The sequence below is a fragment of the Tachypleus tridentatus genome, chromosome 2 (genome assembly GCF_004210375.1).
Source record: "Tachypleus tridentatus isolate NWPU-2018 chromosome 2, ASM421037v1, whole genome shotgun sequence".
Taxonomy (NCBI): domain Eukaryota; kingdom Metazoa; phylum Arthropoda; class Merostomata; order Xiphosura; family Limulidae; genus Tachypleus; species Tachypleus tridentatus.
This window is the reverse complement of record NC_134826.1, coordinates 38,668,471-38,693,970: the sequence shown is the minus strand read 5'-3', so window position 1 is coordinate 38,693,970 and position 25,500 is coordinate 38,668,471. Positions and strand designations below refer to the sequence as shown.

The window sequence follows — 25,500 nt, the reverse complement described above, 5'->3', positions numbered from 1 at the left end:
TGAAAGGGCGAGCATGTTTGGTGAGACGGGGCTTTGGAAGGATGATACATGTGTTAATAAAATTTTTGTAAACTCTTAACAAACACAATTGTGTGTGTGTGTGTGTATATATATATATGAAATGAATACTTACAACCACGAAAACTGATGTGACATATATACATACAAAATATGCTACCACAGGTGCATTAGAAAAGCTGAATGATATTATACGTTTAACGGTGGGAGGTGTAAAAATAATTATGTGAATAAAAAAAGCCACCTAGCGTTGCTTTGTTCATTATACCAAGAGCTGCACGAGATTAAGAATATTGTAATGAGATTCATCTAATTTATTTGTATCTCAATTTAATATTTTTTTTCCTGAAACTCATAAAATTTTATATTTAACGAGTGTGTGTGTGTGTTTTTTTTTTCTTATAGCAAAGCCACATCGGGCTATCTGCTGAGCCCACCAAGGGGAATCAAACCCCTGATTTTAGCTTTGTAAATCCGTAGACATACCGATGTACTAGCGGTGGGCAATGTATTTAACGAACTTATGAAGCATTCCCTTAGAAATAATCTTACTGGTTGAACGATTCCCTTTACGCTTAGTTATAGGATATTGGAGCCAACGACGGAAATATTCAATAATCTAAATTCTAGTTCCAAAGATCTGAGTTTCAGATTTCGTGAAGACCAAAATTTTGTTTATAAATATAATCCTGTTTACCAATAGAATTATATTGTAACAATAGACGGGTATATGTTTCATTTGGAACAAACAACTCGGATATTCACATTTCTTTATCCCAGTACAATAAGTGTTGCAACGAAAATGATTTTACTACTCTTGGTTGCATATCCTCGAGTCCCTCAACATGCCTTACACTCAGATAAGACTCGTTTTGAGCATGTTATCACAAGTAAGAGCTCACCTTGAACGATGATTTCGCGTCGGCTACAGCTTTTTCAATGAAATCGTCCGAAATTTTCCTGGAAGGATGTTCATTAAATACGGAGTTCATAAGGGCAATCTTAGCAGCACTGCGTCTGGCTTCTGCCTTTGTTGGGCAATTCTGTAGTGAATAAAAAAGGTGATTGAATAGAACTCCAGTTATTAGTGACGGTCTCAATAGAAAGTTTACTGACAATCGAATATTTACATTGAAATTTTACTAACGACAGGAAAAAGGCTTATTTAATAAAATACTTAAAGTTATACGAAACCTAAATGTTAATTAATTTGATGTTTCTTATTAAATTCCGTTGATGCCATACGGAAAAGAATACGGAGGTACTACTGGTATTAGTCCACACAACAATAACAGAGGCACTACTGGTATTAATCTACACAACGATAACAGAGGCACTACTGGTATTAGTCCACACAACGATAACAGAGGTACTACTGGTATTAGTCCACACAACGATAACAGAGGTACTACTGGTATTAGTCCACACAACGATAACAGAGGTACTACTGGTATTAGTCCACACAACGATAACAGAGGTACTACTGGTATTAGTCCACACAACGATAACAGAGGTACTACTGGTATTAGTCCACACAACGATAACAGAGGTACTACTGGTATTAGTCCACACAACGATAACAGAGGTACTACTGGTATTAATCCACACAACGATAACAGAGGTACTACTGGTATTAATCTACACAACGATAACAGAGGTACTACTGGTATTAATCTACACAACGATAACAGAGGTACTACTGGTATTAATCTACACAACTATAACAGAGGTACTACTGGTATTAATCCACACAACGATAACAAAGGTACTACTGGTATTACACAACGATCAAAGGTACTACACAACAATAACAGAGGTACTACTGGTATTAATCCACACAACGATAACAGAGGTACTACTGGTATTAATCTACACAACAATAACAGAGGTACTACTGGTATTAATCCACACAACGATAACAGAGGTACTACTGGTATTAATCCACACAACGATAACAGAGGTACTACTGGTATTAATCTACACAACAATAACAGAGGTACTACTGGTATTAATCCACACAACGATAACAGAGGTACTACTGGTATTAATCCACACAACGATAACAGAGGTACTACTGGTATTAATCTACACAACAATAACAGAGGTACTACTGGTATTAATCCACACAACGATAACAGAGGTACTACTGGTATTAATCCACACAACGATAACAGAGGTACTACTGGTATTAATCCACACAACGATAACAGAGGTACTACTGGTATTAATCCACACAACGATAACAGAGGTACTACTGGTATTAATCTACACAACAATAACAGAGGTACTACTGGTATTAATCCACACAACGATAACAGAGGTACTACTGGTATTAATCCACACAACGATAACAGAGGTACTACTGGTATTAATCCACACAACAATAACAGAGGTACTACTGGTATTAATCTACACAACAATAACAGAGGTACTACTGGTATTAATCTACACAACAATAACAGAGGTACTACTGGTATTAATCTACACAACAATAACAGAGGTACTACTGGTATTAATCTACACAACAATAACAGAGGTACTACTGGTATTAATCCACACAACGATAACAGAGGTAATATTGGTATTAATCTACACAACAATAACAGAGGTACTACTGGTATTAATCCACACAACGATAACAGAGGTACTACTGGTATTAATCCACACAACGATAACAGAGGTACTACTGGTATTAATCTACATAACAATAACAGAGGTACTACTGGTATTAATCTACACAACAATAACAGAGGTACTACTGGTATTAATCTACACAACAATAACAGAGGTACTACTGGTATTAATCTACACAACGATATCTTTTCTACATTTTGTTGACGTCATATGTAAAATAATACAGAGTACTTATATTAGTATACACAAAGAATACAGAGTACTTATATTAGTATACACAAAGAATACAGAGTACTTATATTAGTATACACAAAGATATATAATTATTAAATCCGTACACAATTGCTCCTCACTATGCGTCTGATAAATTATTTTCTTTTGGCCATAGCTATTTAATGTTCATCGCGGAGAATTGAACTACCGATTTCAGCGTTGTAAGTCCAGAAATTTACCGCAGACCCACCGGGAGAGCTGCAGGAGATTTTAATTGTTTGTTCGTTTGCAATTAAGATACACAATTGTCTATCTGTTCTCTGCCCACCACGGGTATCGAAATTCAGTTTTTAGCGGGGTGAGTCCGCAGGCATACCGCTGAGCCACTGGGGGGTGGAGGGAAATAATAATATCAGTTATGTGATACTGCGTCACAGTTTCTAAAAAAGATATCTTTGACAAGTCTGGTATACCTTTTTCAATTTATCCCCACTGGAACAGCGGTAAGTCTTCGGAGTTAAAATGCTAATATCAGGGGCTCGTTTCCCTTCGGTGGACACAGCAGATAGCCCGATGTGGCTTTGCTATAAGAAAACACGAACACCAGGCTCTATTTCATTGACACAATGCCAACTTAACAATATGTTCTTGATTTCTTTATCAGGATTTGACACAAAGACAGCGTTCTTAGTTTTAGTTTATTGTAATAATTATAATGTGCAATTTATTTTGTCGCAAGCATTAGTCGTAAATATAACTGTGTATTTCACCATATTATCTTCTAGCTCTTCGAAATTCGCAGACCACACTAACTTAAAACAACTTGTATTGGTGTGTGTTAACGCGCACCTTCAACTTAAAACCCAAGAGAACGCTCTGAAGTTTAAATAAATAAACCGTACATACGCCTGTAACTCCATGTGAACGTCAAACAAGGTCGCACAAAATATTATAATATTTAGATTGTCGTCACATAACACACACTTGCAGGTATATACATATATAAGTGACAATATTGAACTAACAACTATTTTTTGATGTTCAACATCAAAAATAAAATTCGTTCTTCGAAATCAACTTTCAAATCATGGATTGAGAATTTGAATGTTTTTTATCTTTCTTTTCTCTTTTATTAATGCATCAATTTCACTCTAGGATTTGGTTTGAATTTCGCGCAATGCTAAACGATCGATATCTGTGCTAGCCGTTCCTAATTTAGTAGTGAGAGACTAGAGGAAAGACAACTAGTCAAAACCATCCACTGCCGACACTTAAACTACTCTCTTACCTACAAATAGTGGGACTGACTGTCGCATTATAACGCCTCAATGGTTGAAAGAATGACCATGTTTATTGAGAAGGAGATTGAAACCCACACCCCTCAGATCGCGAATCAAGCACCCTAACCACCTGGCCATGCCGGGTCCTTTACTTAAGGATATTTCTAGCAGTTTTTCGATGTATTCGAATGACTAAATGTCTCCAGAAACGTGGCAAATGTGACATTCTTGGAAAGATACTTGTTTCTTGAAGTAATTTTTATTGAAATATCATTAAAGGACTCTGTTATTACTAAATAGTGTTAAGAAAATTATCAGATACGTTTCTAAAGATATCTTATCCTCTCAGTAGTATGATGTATATGAACACGAACACGTCCAAGTTTCTAATCATATTTTAGCTTAATATTAAAGATATGACGCATAAACACGATTGAACCATCAGCTGTCGGGACAAATATTCTTATAACTATTAAATGTTATGGTACGAATTAGTGAACGTACGAGGTCTGTTCAAAAAATACGCGGACTGTTTGAATTGCGCGGCTCCAGTTGGTTCCAGGGGAATCCGCTTGGTGTCGCTAGGTTTGCACAGATCGGCTGATTACGACGCCATTTCCCGATTGCAGATATTTTCATTTGTGTATTAGCTACGCGGTTTTAAGTGAAGTGCGATTTTTTCGTTTGGCGGATTTCAGAATGAATGACCTGAAGGAGCAACAACTTGCTGTGAAATTTTGTGTTAAACTTGGAAAATCTGCGACTAAAACTTTTGCTATGCTTAACACGGCTTACGGTGATGTTGCTATGAAGCGTACGGCATGTTTCAAGTGGCATGAACGTTTTAAGAGTGGTCGACAGTCGATTGAAGATGATGAGCGTCCTGGACGTCCTTCCACGTCAACTGACGACCCACACGTCGACAAAATCAACACCCTGGTGCGGGCAAATCGACGTCTGACTGTCATGGAGCTTGCTGAAGAGTGTGGGATATCAGTTGGATCTTGTTAAAGGATTTTGACCGAAAAATTGAAGATGCACCGCGTTGCTGCGAAATTTGTGCCTCAGAACTTGTGAGTTTTTGGCCAAACACTCGATCACTGTTCTTCCCCCCCCCCCTACTCGCCTGACCTTGCTCCTTGCAATTTTTTCTTGTTCCTCAAACTCAAAAGACCCTTGAAAGGAAGAAGATTTGAGACGATTCCCGAGATTAAGGCAAATGCGACGAAGGAGCTGGAGGACATTACAAAAGAAGCGTACCAGGACTGTTTCAACAAGTGGAAACACCGTTGGGATAAGTGTGTGCGTTGGGGAGGAGAGTACTTTGAAGGAGTCCCAGACCTGTAACTTCTAAATAAAGTACATTTTGTTTTATGACGTCAGTCCGCGTATTTTTTTTAACAGCCCTCGTACAATAAAAGTTAATATTATGACTTTTGCACACAGCTTGGCCTACCTAGTAACGTCATCATAGAATTCATTCAAGGCTATGCTCTTCGGAAGTTTCATTAATATTCATGATGTACTAACAATAGCAAAGATATAGACAATACCAAATGATACATGTTAAATCAAAACAACAAAAACACGAAATTTACTCTTGAAGAACAAAGACTGTAGTCATAAGTGCACTCCATCTGTAGCAAAAGTGGTTACCCACCTAGATTTGAGACACAAGGTACGCAAATTTATCTTGTGTGTGCAGGCCACTGTACGTTTGATGAGCAGTTTTAAAACAAATGCCTCTTAGATAAGACGGCATACAAGCATTGTCCTGCAACTGCTTCCAAATCATCTAAATAATAGCACATTATTCAGTAGAAGAACCATTTAATATGGTCCTACTGTATGGACAGTGTCACCGTAATGCCAAAGCTGCTGCTTGACTTGTGTTGAACAGTTAAACGTCATAATTATTTTCGGATAATAAGGCTGCATACTACAGACTATAATTTCTATACAGTCGCCGAGAGGGCATACCCAAAACAGCAAATAAATAGTGCTAAAAATGAAGCTACCATATTGACATTTTTAAAACTTGGGCAGCAATTTGAAAGAATTAAAATTCACAAATACAATTTAGTATAAAAATGGTGTTAATTTTGTTAACAACAAAACTTATGAGGTCGATTAGCCATCTAATGCATATGCAAATAACAGCAGCAGTTCTATATAACATGGGTTTGGAAATGTTGAAACAGGTTGTATGTTTAAATCTAATAATATTTAGAGAAATATTCGAAGATGATTTTCGGACTTATGCTCTTAGCGAATCAAAAGATAAATCAAGGATTTCAAATGAATGTGATAATACAAGTTAACCGTGTAATGATTATTTGTAAACGCCAAATTAACATGACAAAATAAAACTTCAAGAATAATTCAGGATAACTAAAAGTAAAAAATGCATTGTTTGTTTTGAATTTCGCGCAGATCTACACTAGGACTACCCCTACTAACCATATTTAATTTAACAGTGTAAGACTAGAGAGAGGTCAGCTAGCCATCATTACCCACTTCCTACTCTTGAGCTACTTTTATATTAACGAATAGTGGGATCAACCATAACTCTGTAACGCCCTCACTGCTGAAAAGGGTGAGCCTGTCAGGTGTGACGGGGATTCTAGCTTAAGACTTTTAGATTACAAGTCAAGTGTTCTAACCACCTGGCCATGCCGAGTCTGTAAAATAATGCATTTTTTATATGTTTTGGGAGTGAAACAAATGGTAATAAATATTTTTGAAGTCTTTTTGCAATATAAAAATAACGATAAGGAAATAAATATAAAAATAATAAAATACAATCAACCAACCATAATATTCCAGAACAGTCTGAATGAAGTAAAGGAACAACACTTCTGAAAGGTCTCTCCTCTGAAAAAGAACGTTAAAAACGCTTCTTTCAGTCGTGAGTTTTAAAGTTCCGAGTTTAATAAGATGAAATTAATTAGGCGGAATAAGACACAGACAACTCCTCCGGCCATGAAGATGATGGATGAATGATGTAACGTGATCCTGGTTCCTGAATCTTACAGCCATCTCTTTTTCAAAGGCCTAACCAAGTATACGCAATGAAAAATGGGAAATAAAGCTTGCTGCTAACGGTCCGCAACTTGGCTTTGTTCACAAAAGTGAAAGACTATCAGCCATTTATCATGAATTGTTTGTTAAGCCTGGAATAAAAAAATATCCAACAGCAACCGTGGCGTTGCGGTTTTAATACTCGTTAAAGGAAGCCGTTTTAATACGACACCTAGATGGTTTTATAAACGTGAAGTGGTATATACGAGCAGAGGCAGATCAAATCATTAGTGGACTCCGCTAATAAATATTACACGACCTAATGAAACGCAGACACATATAGATGGATGGGTTCTGTAATAATATAAATTTTGTTAATGAAGACTGTCTATTTATGGCGAGACTGAGGTTGAACATACCTATACATCAAACTAAAGATAGCTTAAGGGTTGGAACCCTAGAGGCAGATGCGTATAATAAGCATATTAACCTCTGTAAAGAATGTTGTCCAACACTCATAGTTATTGGTACATCTTATCCGTTTTAAAAGTCCTTTTTACAGAACTATCATATCTGTACAGTAATTTATTTTTTCTGTAGCTATTAAACCATCTGTTTTGTTTATTTTAATTCATTGGCGACTTGACGTTCACGTAAATTGGAGTCGCCTTGCAAATAGCTGCATGTTTACTAAAACATATAATACATATATATTTAAATTATACCATAACCAAGTCCTGTCTTCTTTGGAAACTATCCTCAACTGTTTTATGCTTCAGTGGGTTGACTTAACTAAAACTGTAATTAATTAGTAATAATCATGTCGCTGAAAAACAAATATGTGCAATGCTATCTGCGCGATGGAAACAACTCTAAGCGTCGTGATAAAGTCGCTTGGTTATCATCTACCTATATACACGTACATCAGACTTCTCTAGCTGATGGAAGCAGTTTACCTTGGAAATCTCAACAGTCTTTGTATGAAACTCACGAAACAAAAATAAAATCTTAGAATGCTTGTACTTTTATCCGCTTGTGTGGAACTTCCAAAGAAAATGTTAATAGCTGCTGAAAAAAAAACTTGAGCAACAACTGGAACAATGTTGCTTTAATAAGTAGGTTCACATGTTCTATTATACGGGTGATCACAATGGACCGCTGGAAGAGCATTTTACTAATATTACAGCATTTCTCTAATAAGTGTTCAAGTAAAAAAAAAATTAAAAATCCAGAAACATTACAAAAAAGAAGCGAAATAGATGTTTTTCTTATTATATTTTTGTTTTAGGAAACTTTTCTCCAAATTTTATTTTGAACTCTGTACCTACTTTGTTGTGATGTGTATTATTCATTTTTAGATAGGTAGCAATTACATTTTAAAAAACGCAAGAGGTTGTTTGTTATTGTTTATTATTAAGCACGAAACCCAATTTTAAGCTGTACCGCTAGGGGGAGGGTGGCAAGTGCAAGGAATCCGTTTACAAAATGTTGTTACTGCAGTAAACACTAGTACTGATATTCCAGTTTAATGGAAGATACCTTTCTAACTTATAAGGAAAATTAACCAACACTAATGACAGCACTTGGTTAAAAATCAAAAGTAAAATGTGTGGATCTGCAAGCTAAAAATTCCAAACTAAAGATAACCAATACAGTAAACCAAGCTCTTGATCAAATATTTTTATTTCGCCAGATGTTAAGTCTCGTACGTTTCCCAAATATCTATAACGAATGTTACGAATAAGAGGTTTAGCCAGTTCTGTAAAAGACTAATTGGTGAGCTTTGCTTCTAGTGCATGATTATTTTTACTGGCTAACCTTGTTGCTATCTTAGGATAAACCAACTTTTATTGCTTCTCGGTTGGAGATCAAACCCAAGATTGACCGTATTCCACGCCAGTGTTTTACAACTGAGACAAAGCTAGCCCTTTACCAACTGCTATTAAAGTTTTCTTTACACGACTCAAAGGATCAGTAAAGTGTGGTTATGCTTGTTGTTCAACGTTGCAACCATTATTATGTTAGCAAAGAATAATTATTTTTGTTTGGAGAGTTTATATCCAATGGTTATTAATGATTAGTTTTATCCGTCGTGTACGCATGGGTTACTCATTTTCTTAGACACTTTTTGGTGGTAGTTATTTCTGTTAATTCTGTGATGGAGTTTGATCGTCCCAGGAATCTTCTAATAGTTCATTGTGTGGCTATTTTTCCACTATACGTATTAAAGCCACATGAATAATGACAGAGGGATTCCAGTTTCTACAGTCTTTATACTAGTTATCAAAGGCTCAAAGAACAGCGTGAAAGTTATAGATGTTGTTGTTTTGAATTAAGCACAAAGCTACACAATGGTTTTTCTGTGCTCTGTCCACCACGGGTATCAAAACCCGGTTTTTAGCGTTGTAAATCCGCAGACATACCGCTGAGCCACTGGGGGGGGGGCAAATATTTAAGCCGGCAGGATGTTTACAGAATTCTTTGTTTGTTTGGAAGTAAGTACAAAGCTACATAATGGACTATTTTTGCCCTACCTATTACGGGTATTGAAACCCGGTTTTTAGCGTTATAAGTCCGCAGACATACCGCTGAGCCACTGGGGGGCTGAATGTTATGGAACTTTATTATCAGCAACTCTACTTTTAAAGCTGTTCCTGGACTAAATGTTATTTACTTTTTCAGAAAAAATTAAACTGGCTGAACAGAACAGAAATAGAAACAGTTGAGAGATCAAAAAACAACCTAACAAAACAAATGAATGAATGAGAAGGTAGACCAAATAAGAGCAACACAGACAGGACGAGCGTTAGCTGAAATGACGAATCAGTTGGTTAACGGACGTCACGGCTCGGCATGGCCAAGCGTGTTAAGGCGTGCGACTCGTAATCTGAGGGTCGCGGGTTCGCATCCCCGTCGCACCAAACATACTACCCTTTCAGCCGTAGGGGCGTTATAAGGTGACGGTCAATCCCACTATTCGTTGGTAAAAGAGTAGCCCAAGAGTTGGCAGTGGGTGGTGATGACTAGCTGCCTTCCCTCTAGTCTTGCACTGCTAAATTAAGGACGGCTAGCACAGATAGCCCTCGAGTAGCTTTGTGCGAAATTCAAAACAATCAATCAATCAAACGGATGTCACATAAAATTAATAAATGCATACGTTTCGGAATGCAAACAAACAGACGTATGGGTTGAGAGACAGAGATGAATACATTACCATGTGATTAAATGAACAGAAGATGTGATAGAAGAATAAAAAAGTTTAATAGACAGAGAGATGGTGGATGAGTCTGGAACCAACCGCATGAATGACAGTACAAAATGACAAGTTTGTTGGTGAATGATTCAGATGACCACAGGCTAAAGACAATAAACCGTAATAAAACTAAAATAGAAAAGGAAAGGGGAACAAAGGTAAATAAATGGATGAATAGAAGAAATTACGCTAATTGGGTTGGAAAAACGGTAACATATACGATACAGTAAGTGATAGATAGCAGGACCGTTTAGGTAAACACAAAACGATACATTCATGTCAAGATAAGCTTCTTTAAGTTAAAGTTAGAGAAACTTAGAAACAGCCAGTTAACCTTTTAAGATAAACCTTTTTAAGGTTACATAAACTCAGAAACAAAAACCAAACGATTCATTAGGTTGTAAAACAAGGCAAATAGTTTATAAACTGAAAAGTTGAAAACAAAACGTATGATGAATAAAAGAAACTGTTTATTAAATTTCGTATGTTGTTTTCTTAAAATTTACTTCCAAAAACGTTTTGTTTCTGATATTAGTTACCTATTTAGTCATTTCTAAAATTATAATTTGAGGCCTACGTTCGCTTCGAAGTCAACTTCCAGGTAAAAATTACAAAATGGAAACATGTCTCATCAATAGTGTCCGTAAATTTTAACGATAAGCTGTCACAAAATTACAAGTAGCCTTTGACCTTCACCTACCATAATCCATCAATGGTATTATTAACATTTAAAGATTGTACTTACAACCGCCGGCGCCAAACATGCTCACCCTTTCAGCTGTAGGGGCGTTATAATGTGACGGTCAATCCCACTATTCGTTGGTAGAAGAGTAGCCCAAGAGTTGGCGGTGGGTGGTGATGACTAGTTTCCTTCCTCTAGTCTTATAATGCTAAATTAAGGACGGCTAGCACAGATAGTCCTCGAGTAGCTTTGTGCGAAATTAAAAAAAACAAACAAAACAAAACAAACACAACCGCCGGCTGCAAATCAAAATTGAATTTGATTGAGCATATTAGTTGTTTTGTTAACCTTGACCATTACATTAAAAACTGAAATGGCGACTTTCGATGCTAGTTGTATAGAAATCTCTATTTCCTATTCAAACCAGCACTTGAAAATTGTCCTCAATATTCTCACTCTGCCAACTATGAGTGACGAACTCATAAAATATGTATTAAAATAATGACCGACACTTATAAAAAGTATGAAATACTTTTAAAGTAAACTTGCATATTTAAAACATACATTAAAAACAAACCAAATTAAAAATATTTTTAAAGTAAATTTTATGAATCATTAAAAACCTGTCTGTAGTATAACGAGCATTCCATAATTAAAAGGAAAAAGAACGAATTAGTATAATTAATAATTAATTATTTACTTTTATGTTCAATTATGTTTTAAGAGCGACTTATCGAAGGTGAATAATATATTGTAATCTTGAGTTGAAGCGCTCGAGAGTTGCATTTTAGACTTGCACATGGAATATTGAGTTTTCTGCTCTTCTAAACGAATCATATTGCTTCTGTTGAAATGTGTTATCCAATAATGGTAGACCAACATAAGAGAAAAATCTTGGAATAAACTTTAGAGCACACTGCTAGCTAAAATGTCATGTTTACAGGTGCACCAGATTGAAATTTCTATCAGGTCCTTAAAAAAAAAAAAGCAAAGTGTCGATTTTTCGAAAATGCAAAATAACTTGTAGATTTTGATAACTGAGCAATTTCAAGTCGTTAACCTTCGCGCTGGCCTGGCATGGCCGAGCGCGATAAGGCATGCGCTCGGAACCTGAGGGTCGCGGGTTCGCATCCGAGTCGCTAAACATGCTCGCCCTCCCAGCCGTGGGGGCGTTATAATGTGACGGTCAATCCCACTTTTCGTTGGTAAAAGAGTAGCCCAAGAGTTGGCGGTGGGTGGTGATGACTAGCTGCCTTCCCTCTAGTCTTACACTACTAAATTAGGGGCGGCTAGCACAGATAGCCCTCGAGTAGCTTTGTCGAATTTCAAAACAAACAAACGTAACCTTCGCGCTAACGTATTTAACTATCAACTTCGAGTGAAGTTTACATCTGCACATTTTCTGATATTATAAACTTATGTAAATAAATAAGTTTGAGTATTTGTGATAAAGGCAAAGCTTCAAAATGGGCTACCTGTGCCATCTAGCCCAAAATTTTAGGCATAAATTATCAAAGCTTGCATCACTGAGCCGCCTTGGTAAAATAAATTAATATACGAGTCAATGCATTCTAACCTTTATAAGCAAGAAAGCATATTAAACTAGCTGTAATTAATTTTAACTTCTGATTCATGTAAACAGTTTGCTTTCAGTTAATAACGAATTAGTAGAAAACATTTGACAAAGTAGAAGGTTTTCGTTTTCTTTTATAAAACGTTTGGCGACAGATTTGTTTTTAAATTCTATTTTGTTTCTTAATGATCACCAATTCCATATAAACAAGAACAACTCGTGTCAAACTGCACGTGACGGACCTAGATTTCATTACAGGTGCGGCTGGACCTTGACTGATTTATTTCTTGAAATATATCACGCCACTACATATAATAGGCGGCGGTCCCGGATCTGGTTTCAGGTGCATTCATGGCAGGCGTGGTCGCAAGCTGCCAAAACATGACATATTACTAGCGGTCACACAGTACTCCGGACATCACCAATTACAACCCTGAGCCCTTCTTTCTGGTTGTAGGTGGCTATCGTTGGATGACACAGTAGTAACGTCAACGCTAAAAGCCGTTTTACTTGCAGTGATGACTTAATAAATATCCAATACCATTTTAAGAGAGACGGGAAGGTAACTAACACTTGTGATCCCTCAAGCCACCGTCCTCTTCAACATACACCGTTATTTTAAAAGTTCACTGCATAAGAATATTCGAGTGATTAGAATTTTAAACATTCTAACAGTAATTTTGTACCAGTTGAATCTATATTAACATACATATTTACAAAACGATGTATATAATACAGATCCTATACAAAATACAATTTTAACTTCACCTGCTGAATAAACTAAGCATATTGTAATATCGTATATTATAAATTTATTGCAAATAAATTAGTTATATTTATTAATAGATTGATTTTGAGTTCTGATTTACGTAAGTAGCTCGATTTGACCAGAAGTTCTTAATAAATAAGAAATGGTTGACAAGCTGGAAAGTTTTTCTCCCTATGATCAAAACATTTATGATCGACTTTTCTTTTAATTTTATTTTATTCTGATCAATAGCCACCAAAGCTAAAGTTAAACAAGAATTGCTCGTATCAAACTACACGTGACGTATCTGGATTTCACGCTGAACGAAACATATATAAAAAATAATTGATTGATTATTTCGGAATTAAGCCCTAAGCTGTACAATGGGCTATCTGTGTTCTGCCCACCACGGGCATCGAAGCCCGGTTTCAAGCGGTGTGAGTTCGCAGACAAATCGCTGTGACACTGGGGTATATAAAAGTGAAACATAAAAATCAAAAGTATAAGATAGCATTATAATAAAGTGAAACTCTGAGAATAAATTCTATTATAAATAATCCGATAAATTCAAGTCGGAACCTTGACAAATAGAAATAACAACTGTCTTACACACACAAGGTTCGAGACTTCACGTGATTTTGGTTGCAAGTGTCAGCCACATGGACTACTAATAATTTTAACTGAAGTTCTTTGTAAATATTAGCTAACAGATTTGCGGCACGAATGAAGTTTATTGTACGGATTATTCTCGGCTTTAGGAGCAGAGGCGATAAAGTCCGGGCCAGTGCAAAACCCCAGTCTCTGAAGATATTAATACACAGGGCGAGCGGCTCTTCAGAGCTCAATAATTCCCACGCTCCTTCCTTTTCAAGATCGAGCCCACCTGGAGTTAGAAAATCATGTAACCCTGCTTCACCGCCGTATATAGTAACACGTTTCTTTTTAACTTTATGTGACTGAAGAAAGTTCCATCTGTGTACATAAACCACAGTGCGTGTATAGATCGGTTGTAATAAGAGATTTTTTTTATCGTCTACGTCCAGCCGTGTATAGATCGGCCTACAGCGAGGGATTTTTTTTATCATCTACGTCCGGCTGGACGTGTATAGATCGGCTTGCAGTAAGGGATTTTTTTTATCATCTACGTCCAGCCGTATATAGATCGGCATGTAGTGAGGGATGTTTTTATCATCTACGTCCAACCGTATATAGATCGGCCTGTAGTGAGGGATGTTTTTATCATCTACGTCCAGCCGTATATAGATCGGCCTGTAGCGAGGGATGTTTTTATCATCTACGTCCAGCCGTATATAGATCGGCCTGTAGTAAGGGATGCTTTTATCATCTACGTCCAGCCGTATATAGATCGGCCTGTAGTAAGGGATGTTTTTATCATCTACGTCCAGCCGTATATAGATCGATCAGGCAGCAAAATTAATAGAGAATAAATAGAGACGAAGAAAAAATAATAGAGTTCGTTTTTAAAATACTCCATTAGTTTATAACACCCAATCACAAAACATGGTAAATATTAAAAATAAGGACCGAGCGGAGCATAGCAGTTAGCATAGTTGGGCTGCGAATAGAATGACTCGTGGTTCGTTTTTTGTATTGGGACCATTTAACGTTCCCTGTGAATGCTTATTATACTACCCCGCTAAGACAGCAGTAAGTCTTCGAATTTACAAAGCTAAAATCAGGGGTTCGATTCCTCTCGGTGGATACAGCGGATCATATACACTTATTATACTTAGTCAATGTCTATTCCACAATAAAATACTCCGTTATGTTAAATTTTTATTATCAAGCAAATGAAACGTTTTAATTATAAATTAAATATGAAATAGTTAAGTTAGTTTTACTCTGTTGTATTTAGTTGTTTGAAGATAAGTACAAAGCAACACCATGGATTATCTGCGCTATGCCCTGCCCACCACAGGTATCAAAACCCGGTTTCCAGCGTTGTAAGTCCGCAGACACACCGCTGTGTTCACTGGGGAATTATTCTGTTATAGATGTTTTAACTTGAACTGCAGTCGTAATTATTTTATGACGTCATAAAGAATGATTTAAAATCACAATTTAAGAACGTATTTAGTATCTATTCACACAGAATAACGTTTTGCGTTTTGTTTTATTCGACTATTTCTGTAAACGCACACAAATATACATGTTTGTATACGTTCATGAATTTTATACATTTCAACTAAAACTAAAATCGACAATGATTTAAGAAAGAAAAAACAAAACAACTGGGTTTCACAATTACCATAGCAAATGGCACTGTATAAATATAACATATAAAAAGTGACAAGTTAAGATAAAACTGCATTCTAGAAAACGTGTTATCCACAAATTATAATAACAATATATTGGCTGTATAAGTTTACGAGTTAAGAGCTCTTTCTAATTTAGCACGAAATGCACTAACCTAATACAAGTGAATTTGTTACTTCTTTCAACAATTTCAGAATACATTTCATGCTGAGGATTTAATTACTGAAAGTATTATATATTCTGTCTTTAGCAAGGAGTTGATCATTTTAAAAACATTTTTACAACAAGTGCCATTCTCATTTTAAAAAACTCTAGAGAAAATTGAACAACACAAAAAAAGCATTGTGAAGAAAAACAACAGCAAATTGATATTATATTTTTTAAGTATAGTAAAACCTGCAGTTGTACCTTTATTATCAAATGCCAATATTTCAAACTAAAAGCTGCAGGAAGTAAAACCATCAAATCAAACCCACATTGGGTTATGTGCTTTGTTCACTGTGGAAATTAAACACCTGAATTTATCGTTGTGAGTTCGTAAACTTACCACCGTCACATCGGGGTACTTAGCTCCCAAAAAGCAGTATTTTTCAAAAGCTTGTAACAAAAAACAATTTATAAACAGAACAAATTTGTTGTTTGAATTTCGCGCAAAGCTACACAAAGGCTATTTGCGCTAGCCGTCCCTAATTTAGCACTGCAAGACTAGAGGGAAGGCAGCTAGTCATCAACACGCACTGCCAACTCTTGGGCTACTCTTTTCCTAACGACTAGTGTGATTGACCGTCACATATAACGTCCCCATCGTTGAAAGAGCGAGCATGTTTGGTGCGACGGGGATTCAAACCCGCGACCCTCAGATTACCAGTCGAACGCCTTAACACGCTTGGCCATGCCGGACTGAAATTAAACGACTACTTAACAGAATCAAAGAGTTTGTGTGTATGTTTTCTTAGAGCAAAGCTACATCGGGCTACCTGCTGAGTCCATCGAGGGGAATCAAACTGCTAATTTTAGCGTTGCAAGTCCGTAGACTTACCGCTGTATCAGCGGGGCACTGGAATTTAGTGTTAGTCGATGTATAGTTTCAAAACTTCACGGCAGACTTCCAGGTTTAAGATGACTTATATTTTGAACAAAACATTAGAAAATTGAGCTATTAAGAGAAGTAATAAACACCAGAGGTTAAATACAACATAAATTGCTTAAAAAAATAAAAATATTAAATATCATTGACGTCAGTTTTCGACCTTTCTTACCGTTCATTTTCAAGAAAGATCACACAGCCTATATATATATGCATTGTTATGCTGTTACCGGTACTAATGAGAAGACTATTTTCCCACACTACAGCGAAGTGGGTGGTATTATTTGGGGTTATGTGGATTACTCAAACCTTTTCACTACTCGTTAAATGTAAAGCAAGGCCAAAATATAAAAAAACCACTCGCAGCTAACTTTTTACGGTAACGAAATACACTTCTGTATCTTAACTAATATTATCCAGTTTCGCTTAAGCTATATGATTTCTGGCCTCGGGGGTTCAATCGCACAAATGGTTTTCTCATTACCGTAGCACTTTCTCACACACATACAAGCCTACTGAGGTCAACATACCACGCTATTAATACAACAATCTCATAGATTTAATCGGCGTTTGTAGAGGTTTAAGTATGTTTTATGGAAATGATTTTGGAGCCTCAGTGCATCGTAAGAGTCCAGGTCGCGATGCCCGCTCATGCTGTATCTGACGATCTGCACCTTAACAATAACCCACACTTATATCCATTGCAAACTTCTCTGTCGTAAGGATTTCATGTCAAAATCACACAATTCCCCCCCCCCTTAGTTTGCTATGTCCCATCTAGTGTACAGGGAGGACATTTCTCAGCACCCCCTTCAACAGTCTTATCACACAGAAATCCATAGGTGAATTGAACTGCAAGTTTTCTTATGGAATAGCACGTACACCAGCTTCATTCGCCAATTACTTGAGGTATGCAACTATTGAATGGGGGGTATGACTTGGAGACTTATCTCTGGTGGGTCGCCGTCCCAAAGTTCATTCATATTCATTTTGTTTAATCATATCATTCTCATAAACTGTATATCTCTGACAAAGTACCCACGCAATGCTAAAGAATGTAGAGATGAAGCCCTTGTACGTACCGTTCCACTATGTGGTTGACATATGACTAATCGATGTGCATATCTGAAGTCGTCTTAATATTAATATAACGTACTCAGCCCTCTGTATTACAAATACCACAAGAGGTTAGATAATCAAGGGTTGAATGATTCTCACACCTAGGAAGCTAGAGTAGAGTGTATAATCGTAGATTGTTTCCTTTGTTATTGAGTAGAAAGTTACACAATGGGCTGTCTGTCTTCTGCCCGCCACGGTTATCGAAACACAGTTTCTAGGAGTATAAATCCACATTTTACAATAATATCCGTTAAGCTGGTTGACTTAAAATTTAATACAGTTAATAAGAAGTGACAAAGCAGGTCTACCAAATGAAATGATTTATATAATTCCGTAACAACTGATAAAATACGCGTATTTTTCTTATAATTAATGTCGCATGTACTGGATTTAATATTAGGTTTACGTCACGGTGGGGCGACAACAGATGAGACGCATTAAGAAACACCTCACAATGTTTAGGGCTATTAATATTACTGGTTTATACCTGAAAGCTTCCGAAACAACTACCACCAGGGAGCGTAACATAGCATACGTAGGGAGGACTGGATGAAGGCACAGATTCATATATGACAAGAGCTCCATTCTTCAGGTCAGCACCACGAGCTAGCTTCATCTGCCAGAACTCCTGCAAGGCCTCGACTACATTCACTGCAAAAACAAAGAAAATTCGTATAAATTCAGCAACTAATGTTAAGAAATTGAACTACATTAAAGAGATGCATAGAGGTTACCATTATACAACTGGCAAAATTATAACTTATTTATTATAAGTAGCAGATAAAATTTCTAACCAGCTGACGTAAAAATGAAAATAAGACAAATATGATGATATTAGGTTGTGTGTGTGTTTTCTTATAGTAAAGCCATATTGGGCTATCTACTGAGTCCATCGAGGGTAATCGAACCCCTGATTTAAGCGTTGTAAATCATGATATTAAGTAATACACACTGCCGTATTAATGCTATATCTTTTCTTTGGCCTGATGAGCCCTTGTAGTGAGCGAAACGCCTCATCTGTACATATGGCAAATGTAGTGCGGCTGATAGTTAGAACACATTCTCTTTTGTTTTGACATATCGATTCTTCTAATTACAGTTACATATGAAGAAAATATTCGGTATATCTGCGTTCGATTGATTAAAACGTTTTGTGAAGGTAAACATTAAGTTTGTGGACGTAACATGCGTCCAAAACAATTCCTTGGAGATTTCTCAGTTGTATGGATTGTTACTAGGGTTACGAAAATTAAAAACGAGAATACAAAACAGAAGATTGGATGAATTTTATCACGTGTCACTATTAGTTTTTTTCCTGTGTTGATTTGTGAAAATTAAACACTTCTAGTCAATTTGTTACACATGATTGACTTCATTAATTTATATTTTCTTACAATTTTGATTTAGACAGTCAGATTAATTCTTGATCGGAAGTTCTTGATAACTGCTAGAACTTAAGTACTGCCAGTTAATTGCACGTGTCTCTGGTTACGTCTGGTATGCTTTTGAAAATTCGGCGAAGAACGACCCATTTCAGGTTATCACACAAATATTACAGACAAGCAAGCAGTCTTTATTATTTTGCTCTTAAGCAAATTACCAGCAGGAGCGTAGGTGAAAACGTTTTTAGTTGTTTGTTTCTTTTTTTCGGTAAAGATAATCTTTATCTCATAACAAAGCGCCCTTTTACAGAAAACTCAAAGTTGAGGGAAGGTGTTCTTCTCTCAGACAAAACTGAAAGGTTGGTTGTCCCGAAATGCATTTTAAGTTTACGTGAGAAATATCTCTAAAGTGTTTACAAGATGTGTCTCAGAGAAGGCCATTTAACTGCTACATCCTAATGTAAGGGAAGTGTTTTCCCCATTGCGTGTGCAAGACTCAGCGATATGAGTTAGATTGTTATTTTACTTAGTGGCGGCTGTAAAAGAAATATTTAGAAGATAAAATACCAAGGAATTTGTTTTTCAACTACGTTAACTCTATATACCACAATATTAGTTCACCTATAAAAACTAACCAAATAGCTTTTCTTAACCTCAAAGTCACTAGAGCTGATACACAATTCGAAAAATCACTCATACTAGACTATACATTCCCTGGAACTCAGCATATGAAACAAAACAAAAACTCAACATATTGAGAAACCAAATAAACACAGCCACAAAACTATGCGCACCTGATAAAATTAACGATGAAATCAACAAAATAACACAACACTTCATCAACATCAACAAATTTCCTTGAAAAACCGTGGAAATAATTATACGCACACACCTAGACCAACAACAAACAAACAACAATAAACCCCATGATACAACAAACTATAAAATCTTATATACTGATGCATACCATATGTTCCTGACACCAGAGAAAAAATTCCCAACATTTGGAAAATTTATACCAAAACACAACATTCCAGTAACACTAAATTTATTCAAAAAGCAGGTAAAAAACTAAAGTTCATACTATGTAAACACTGCACTGACAAACACAACACCAACATTGTTTACAAAATACAATGCAACAACTGCCGGGACTTCCATACTGGAGAAACAAGCAGAAAAATGGAAGCAAGATTCAAAGAACCACAACAAAAAGAAAACACCTTCACACGTTTTTGAACACTGCAAATGAAATAAACACAACATTACCATAGTAAACATCCAAATACTAAGTACGGAAACAAATGTAAACAAACGTAAAATCAAAGAAGCCCAACTTATACAACAACTAAAACCAAAATTAAACCAATATAAAGGAACCGTTTTGTACCTATAGTAATCAATAACCTATCATCTAATTGCATTGGGCGCGGCATGGTAGGATGGTTAAGGCACACGACTCGTAATCTGAGGGTCACAGGTTCGAATCCCTGTCACGCCAAATATGCTCGCCCTTTCAGCCGTGGGGCGTTGAAAGTGACGGTCAATCCCACTATTCGTTGATAAAAGAATAGCCCAAGAGTTGGCAGAAGGTGGTGATGACTAGCTGCCTTTCCTCTAGTCTTACACTATTAAATTAGGGACGGCTAGCGCAGATAGCCTTTGTGTAGCTTTACGCAAAATTCAAAACAAACGAAACCAAATGCAGCAACGCTCCCTACAATCCCACACCCGTTTATACTCACGTCCATAAGACATGTGCCCGGTAACGGTCAGTTGCATACACTCTTTGTTAGCCTGAAAATGACCTAGGAAGGTCGAAACGTTGTTCTCTACTTATCAATAAAAGTGTTAATACCCATACCAGTCGTTTTGAGATAAACAAAGGAATTTTATTTAAATACTTTAAAATTTACATTAAATAATCACATGGCTCCATAAATCAGTTTGTTGTCTATCAATGTTACACTTACGTGTTTTTACTTGCAGACCTATACCAACTACACTCAAAGGGTATCCTAGAAATGTGGATATAGGGGATAAATAAACAAGTTATTCTTAATATATTATTATCTATTCAAATTGGTTGCTACTAACAGCTGTACACATATCATTTCTTGATATACTCTGCCATCAGGGTTTTTAGTTTCTTGAAAAACGTGTAACTAACGTTGAAAATGAGTTTGTTTAACTTTAGGGACACCATGTATATAGAAGATAGATGAAAGCAAACAGATAGAATGTCTTAACGAAAAAAATTACTTTGTAATTGCCTGTGACCATTTTATACACTACTAGCCGATAAAATATGTTGCTATTTATTATCCTAATGTATAGTTTAATTAAAAGTAACATTCACACACATAACACATAGGCTTATAAAAAGACTCCTTATCACTCAACACCTGCAAATGAGAAAATATCAACACTGCTTGTTTATATACAAAATCAGAGCACGCCATATTAACTTGACATCATTGGTTCGCTCTCAGGTGGACAATTAATTATCGAACTTCCGCACAAAATTACACAAACAATTATATACACGAAGCCATCTATGAATTTGAACTGATAAACTGGAGGGAAGGCAACTGATCAATAACACCAATAGTCAGTTCTTGTGTATTCATTTCTGGTGGAATTATAGCATTTGACCGCTACTCTTATGGTGCACTCATGACCCTAAAGTAAGGAGTGCCATTTTTGTGTCAACGAGTTACGAACCATGAATTCTTAGGTCTATAGCTCGAGCATACTGATCACAATCCCGTGATCGTCGATTAAGAAACATTTACACGCTTGTACGTATAATACGTACTGGATTTGGAAGTACTCTATTCTGAAACTATTCAAACAATTAGAATAATCACACACACAAAACTATTTATTTGTCATTACCTAGTATGTTACATTAGAAATGATGCAATGTTAAATGACCTCCAGGTGAGATGAAAATCAAAACAGAATGCAATATCAGTATCTTATGACTTATGTGTTCTTTGTTCGATACTGATGGAATTTTTCTTGGTATTTCGCTTTGATTAATAATGGAAGAGTTCAACGAGAAATTGTATAACAACAACAGCACACACAAAAAAAGGATAAAGACTCGGTAAGAAACTAGTTTATCAAGTCTAGACAAGTTTCTGAAGTTTTAACGAGGCTAACCGAGCACAAAAGTTCTGCGTTCTTTAATTTTTATCTTTGATCACTGTGTAACCAACTTTTCACTCAAAGATTATATTTCTTCAAATCCAGTAATGACATACCAAACACAAATTTGCCATTGTTGTACAAAACAGATATCTTCTCGAAAGTTTATTAGATATGGCCACCTATTCACTCCGTAGTACACATCAAGAGAGAATGATAATTGGAAAGGCTTTCTTTCAAGCTTTTCGCACAAAGCTACACAATTTGTGCCTATCCATTTCTAATTTTGATCTGATAAAATAAAGAAAAGGCTAGTTTACAACATCTGCAATCTTGTCTGACTGTCTGGGTTTTGACCGTCACTTTTATAGTGTTTTTGCGGCAACAGTACTCAAACCGCACATTCTCGGGAATATTAACACGACGAACACGTAGAATAAAAACTCTAACTAATCACAGCTTGATCACACAAATGGTTTGTTACCAGGACACCAAGCATTGGGAAAAATAAGTAACACTTGACTACAGCTGTAAGTCGTTTGAAATAGAAACAACCAAGTCAGTGCACGAAATTTTCTGCAATATCCACGAGATGCTGAGAAATAAATTTTGTGTTGTTTGTAGCTACGTTATGCTGTTAGGTAACGAGTGTTATTATTAGAAAACTAGATGAAGTGTATTGAAATAATCAGGTGTAATTTAAAAACGCCTTGCACGGCTGAGACAAGAACTTTGATCTACTTAGTAGTCAAAGTCTCCTGTTGGTGCAAACACCATTCAAAACTTTCATTCATTAGTACTTGTAGGGTTAGAGAATGAATCTGTACCTCAATTGGTTAGTTTACCTTTTGTGTCAAGTTAGCCGAGGATTGAAGTTATTTATCCACAAAATAACTTCAGATTCAAAAATATTAGTTGGTTGATCAAACAGTTATACATCTGATCAACTGCTATATAAAACCAAACAATTAGAAATATGCTCCAACAAAAGAAAAAGTACGTAATGCATCAAAAAGGTTTGAACATTAAACGCATTGTATACACAAAACTGTAATGTACAAATGAATCGAATTAAATTGGACAGCGTATGTGATTTACTGGCGTGAAACAGGATAGAAGTTTGTTTATAGTTAAGCACAAATGTACACAATGTACAAAATGTACACCACAAAAATGTGTGGTGAGCTTACCACGGGTATCGAAATCCGGTTTTTAGTGTTTATAAGCCAAGCCTTCAACCCTACCGCTTTGGTACTATGGGAAGGAGGGGGGCAGCCAATACCGTGGTGAGCTTACCACGGGTATCGAAATCCGGTTTTTAGTGTTTATAAGCCAAGCCTTCAACCCTACCGCTTTGGTACTATGGGAGGGAGGGGGGCAGCCAATACCTTGCGACATCACTGACTTAGGAGATTAAATTTCGTACAGGTGGATTTTGGTTTTTATGATAACTAGTTCTATATTTCACCTGAAACCAATCAGACATCCGATTTCTTTCACGACAACTAGTTCTGTATTTCGCCTGAAACCAATCAGACATTCAATCTTTAAAGACCTGATAAGAAACAGGAAGAAAAAAAAATCCCTTTCCATTTTTATTTTACGGTATATAGGAAATAGTTCAACCCAAGAAAAACACCATAAAGTCAACAGGTGTGGACGATAAATAAAGCCAGCACAGCAAGTCCTGGTAACTCAAGTAACTTGTGCCACAACTAGCTGGATGTTAAGACAGCCAAGCGCAGTTTGTACATCTAAATGGCTTTAATGAGAAGGGCGCCGGTTGGGAAACAATTACACCATTTTTGCCTCTGGCAGAATTGGCCGGGAACTAGGGAGCGTCATGCTATTTAGATTACAACTACAAAACTGATTATAGAACAATTGGTTTTGAAAGACTATATACAAAATGAACGGAAATAAAAGTCAAAACTACACCTAAAAATATTTATATTTACTTATAGATACAAGATATTGCGATACATATTAAATCAAATATGAATAATACTTTAAACTTCCTACATGTTTCGATGTCACGTAGCTCTCATACGACTGGGCTATTTTTCGTAACGAATAGCCACGAGCTGTCTGACGGACATACTTGTACGAGCATAATCGGAAAAAAATTCATTCCTTAGGATAAAAAAAAAGGAATTGAAGAACAGCTATAATAAATTCTGACATCTAATTAATGATCAGTGGCACAGCAGCTCTGAGATCTAATCGTGAAATTCAGAATGCTTTACCCTTTGTATGTAAACACCATATGAGTTACTTTTAGGTTTTCCCATCTTTTGTGTTTATGCATCATTGCTTATTTGACTTGATAAAAACGATTACCCTACTATTAGATCATAATGTAATAAAATGAGCTCAGTAACTACACTTTCTGTTGGATTTCAGCAAGTTATTCGTTGCTAAGAACAGTCATGAACTGAAGTAATGTTGTTGACTAAAATGTGGCTCTATTAATAATGTAAAGTTTAAAATAAGTTTTTATTATACAAAGTAAACACAAAAAATATTCTACCTTTTGGAAAAAAAAAATGGGCCAAATCTTAATTCCTACTAAAGTACTTTATCTCTAAGTTTGTCAAGGGATCATATCTTTGGTTTGAATTTCGAGCATAGGTATGCGAGGGCTATATGTAGCTAAAAATTAGTGGTGAGAAACTAGAAAGAAGGCAACTCGTCAACAACACCCATCGCCAATTAATGAGCTACTCTTTTACCAACTAATAGTGAAATTGACCGTAACTTTCTAACGTAATTATGGTTGAAAGGAGGAGAACGTTCTGTTTGGTTTGTTTTGAATTTCGTGCAAAGCTATACGAGGGCTGTCTAAACTAGCCGTCCTTAAGTTAGCAGTGTAAGACGAGAGGGAAGATAGCTAGTCACTACCACCCATTGCCAACTCTTAGGCTACTCCTTTACCAACGAACTGTTGGATTGATCGTCACATTATAACGCTCCCACAGCTGAAAGGGCAAGTATGTTTGGTGTGACGGGAATTCGAACCCGCGACCCTCAGAAACCGGAAAATTAGGTAAAGATTACTTC

General features: G+C 36.3%; 1 protein-coding gene across 2 annotated transcripts in view; it reads right to left on the bottom strand.

Moving 5' to 3' along the window:
• The window catches only part of LOC143241092 (protein limb expression 1 homolog), a 77,792-nt gene that overhangs the window by 7,435 nt on the left and 44,857 nt on the right, over positions 1–25,500 (bottom strand). For both annotated transcript variants that reach the window (XM_076484626.1, XM_076484636.1), the window contains exons 2-3: positions 18,393–18,556; positions 921–1,061 (exon numbers count right to left, since the gene is read on the bottom strand). In XM_076484626.1, coding sequence (XP_076340741.1) covers positions 921–1,061; positions 18,393–18,556 — 305 coding nt within the window. The remainder of the gene's footprint in view (positions 1–920; positions 1,062–18,392; positions 18,557–25,500) is intronic.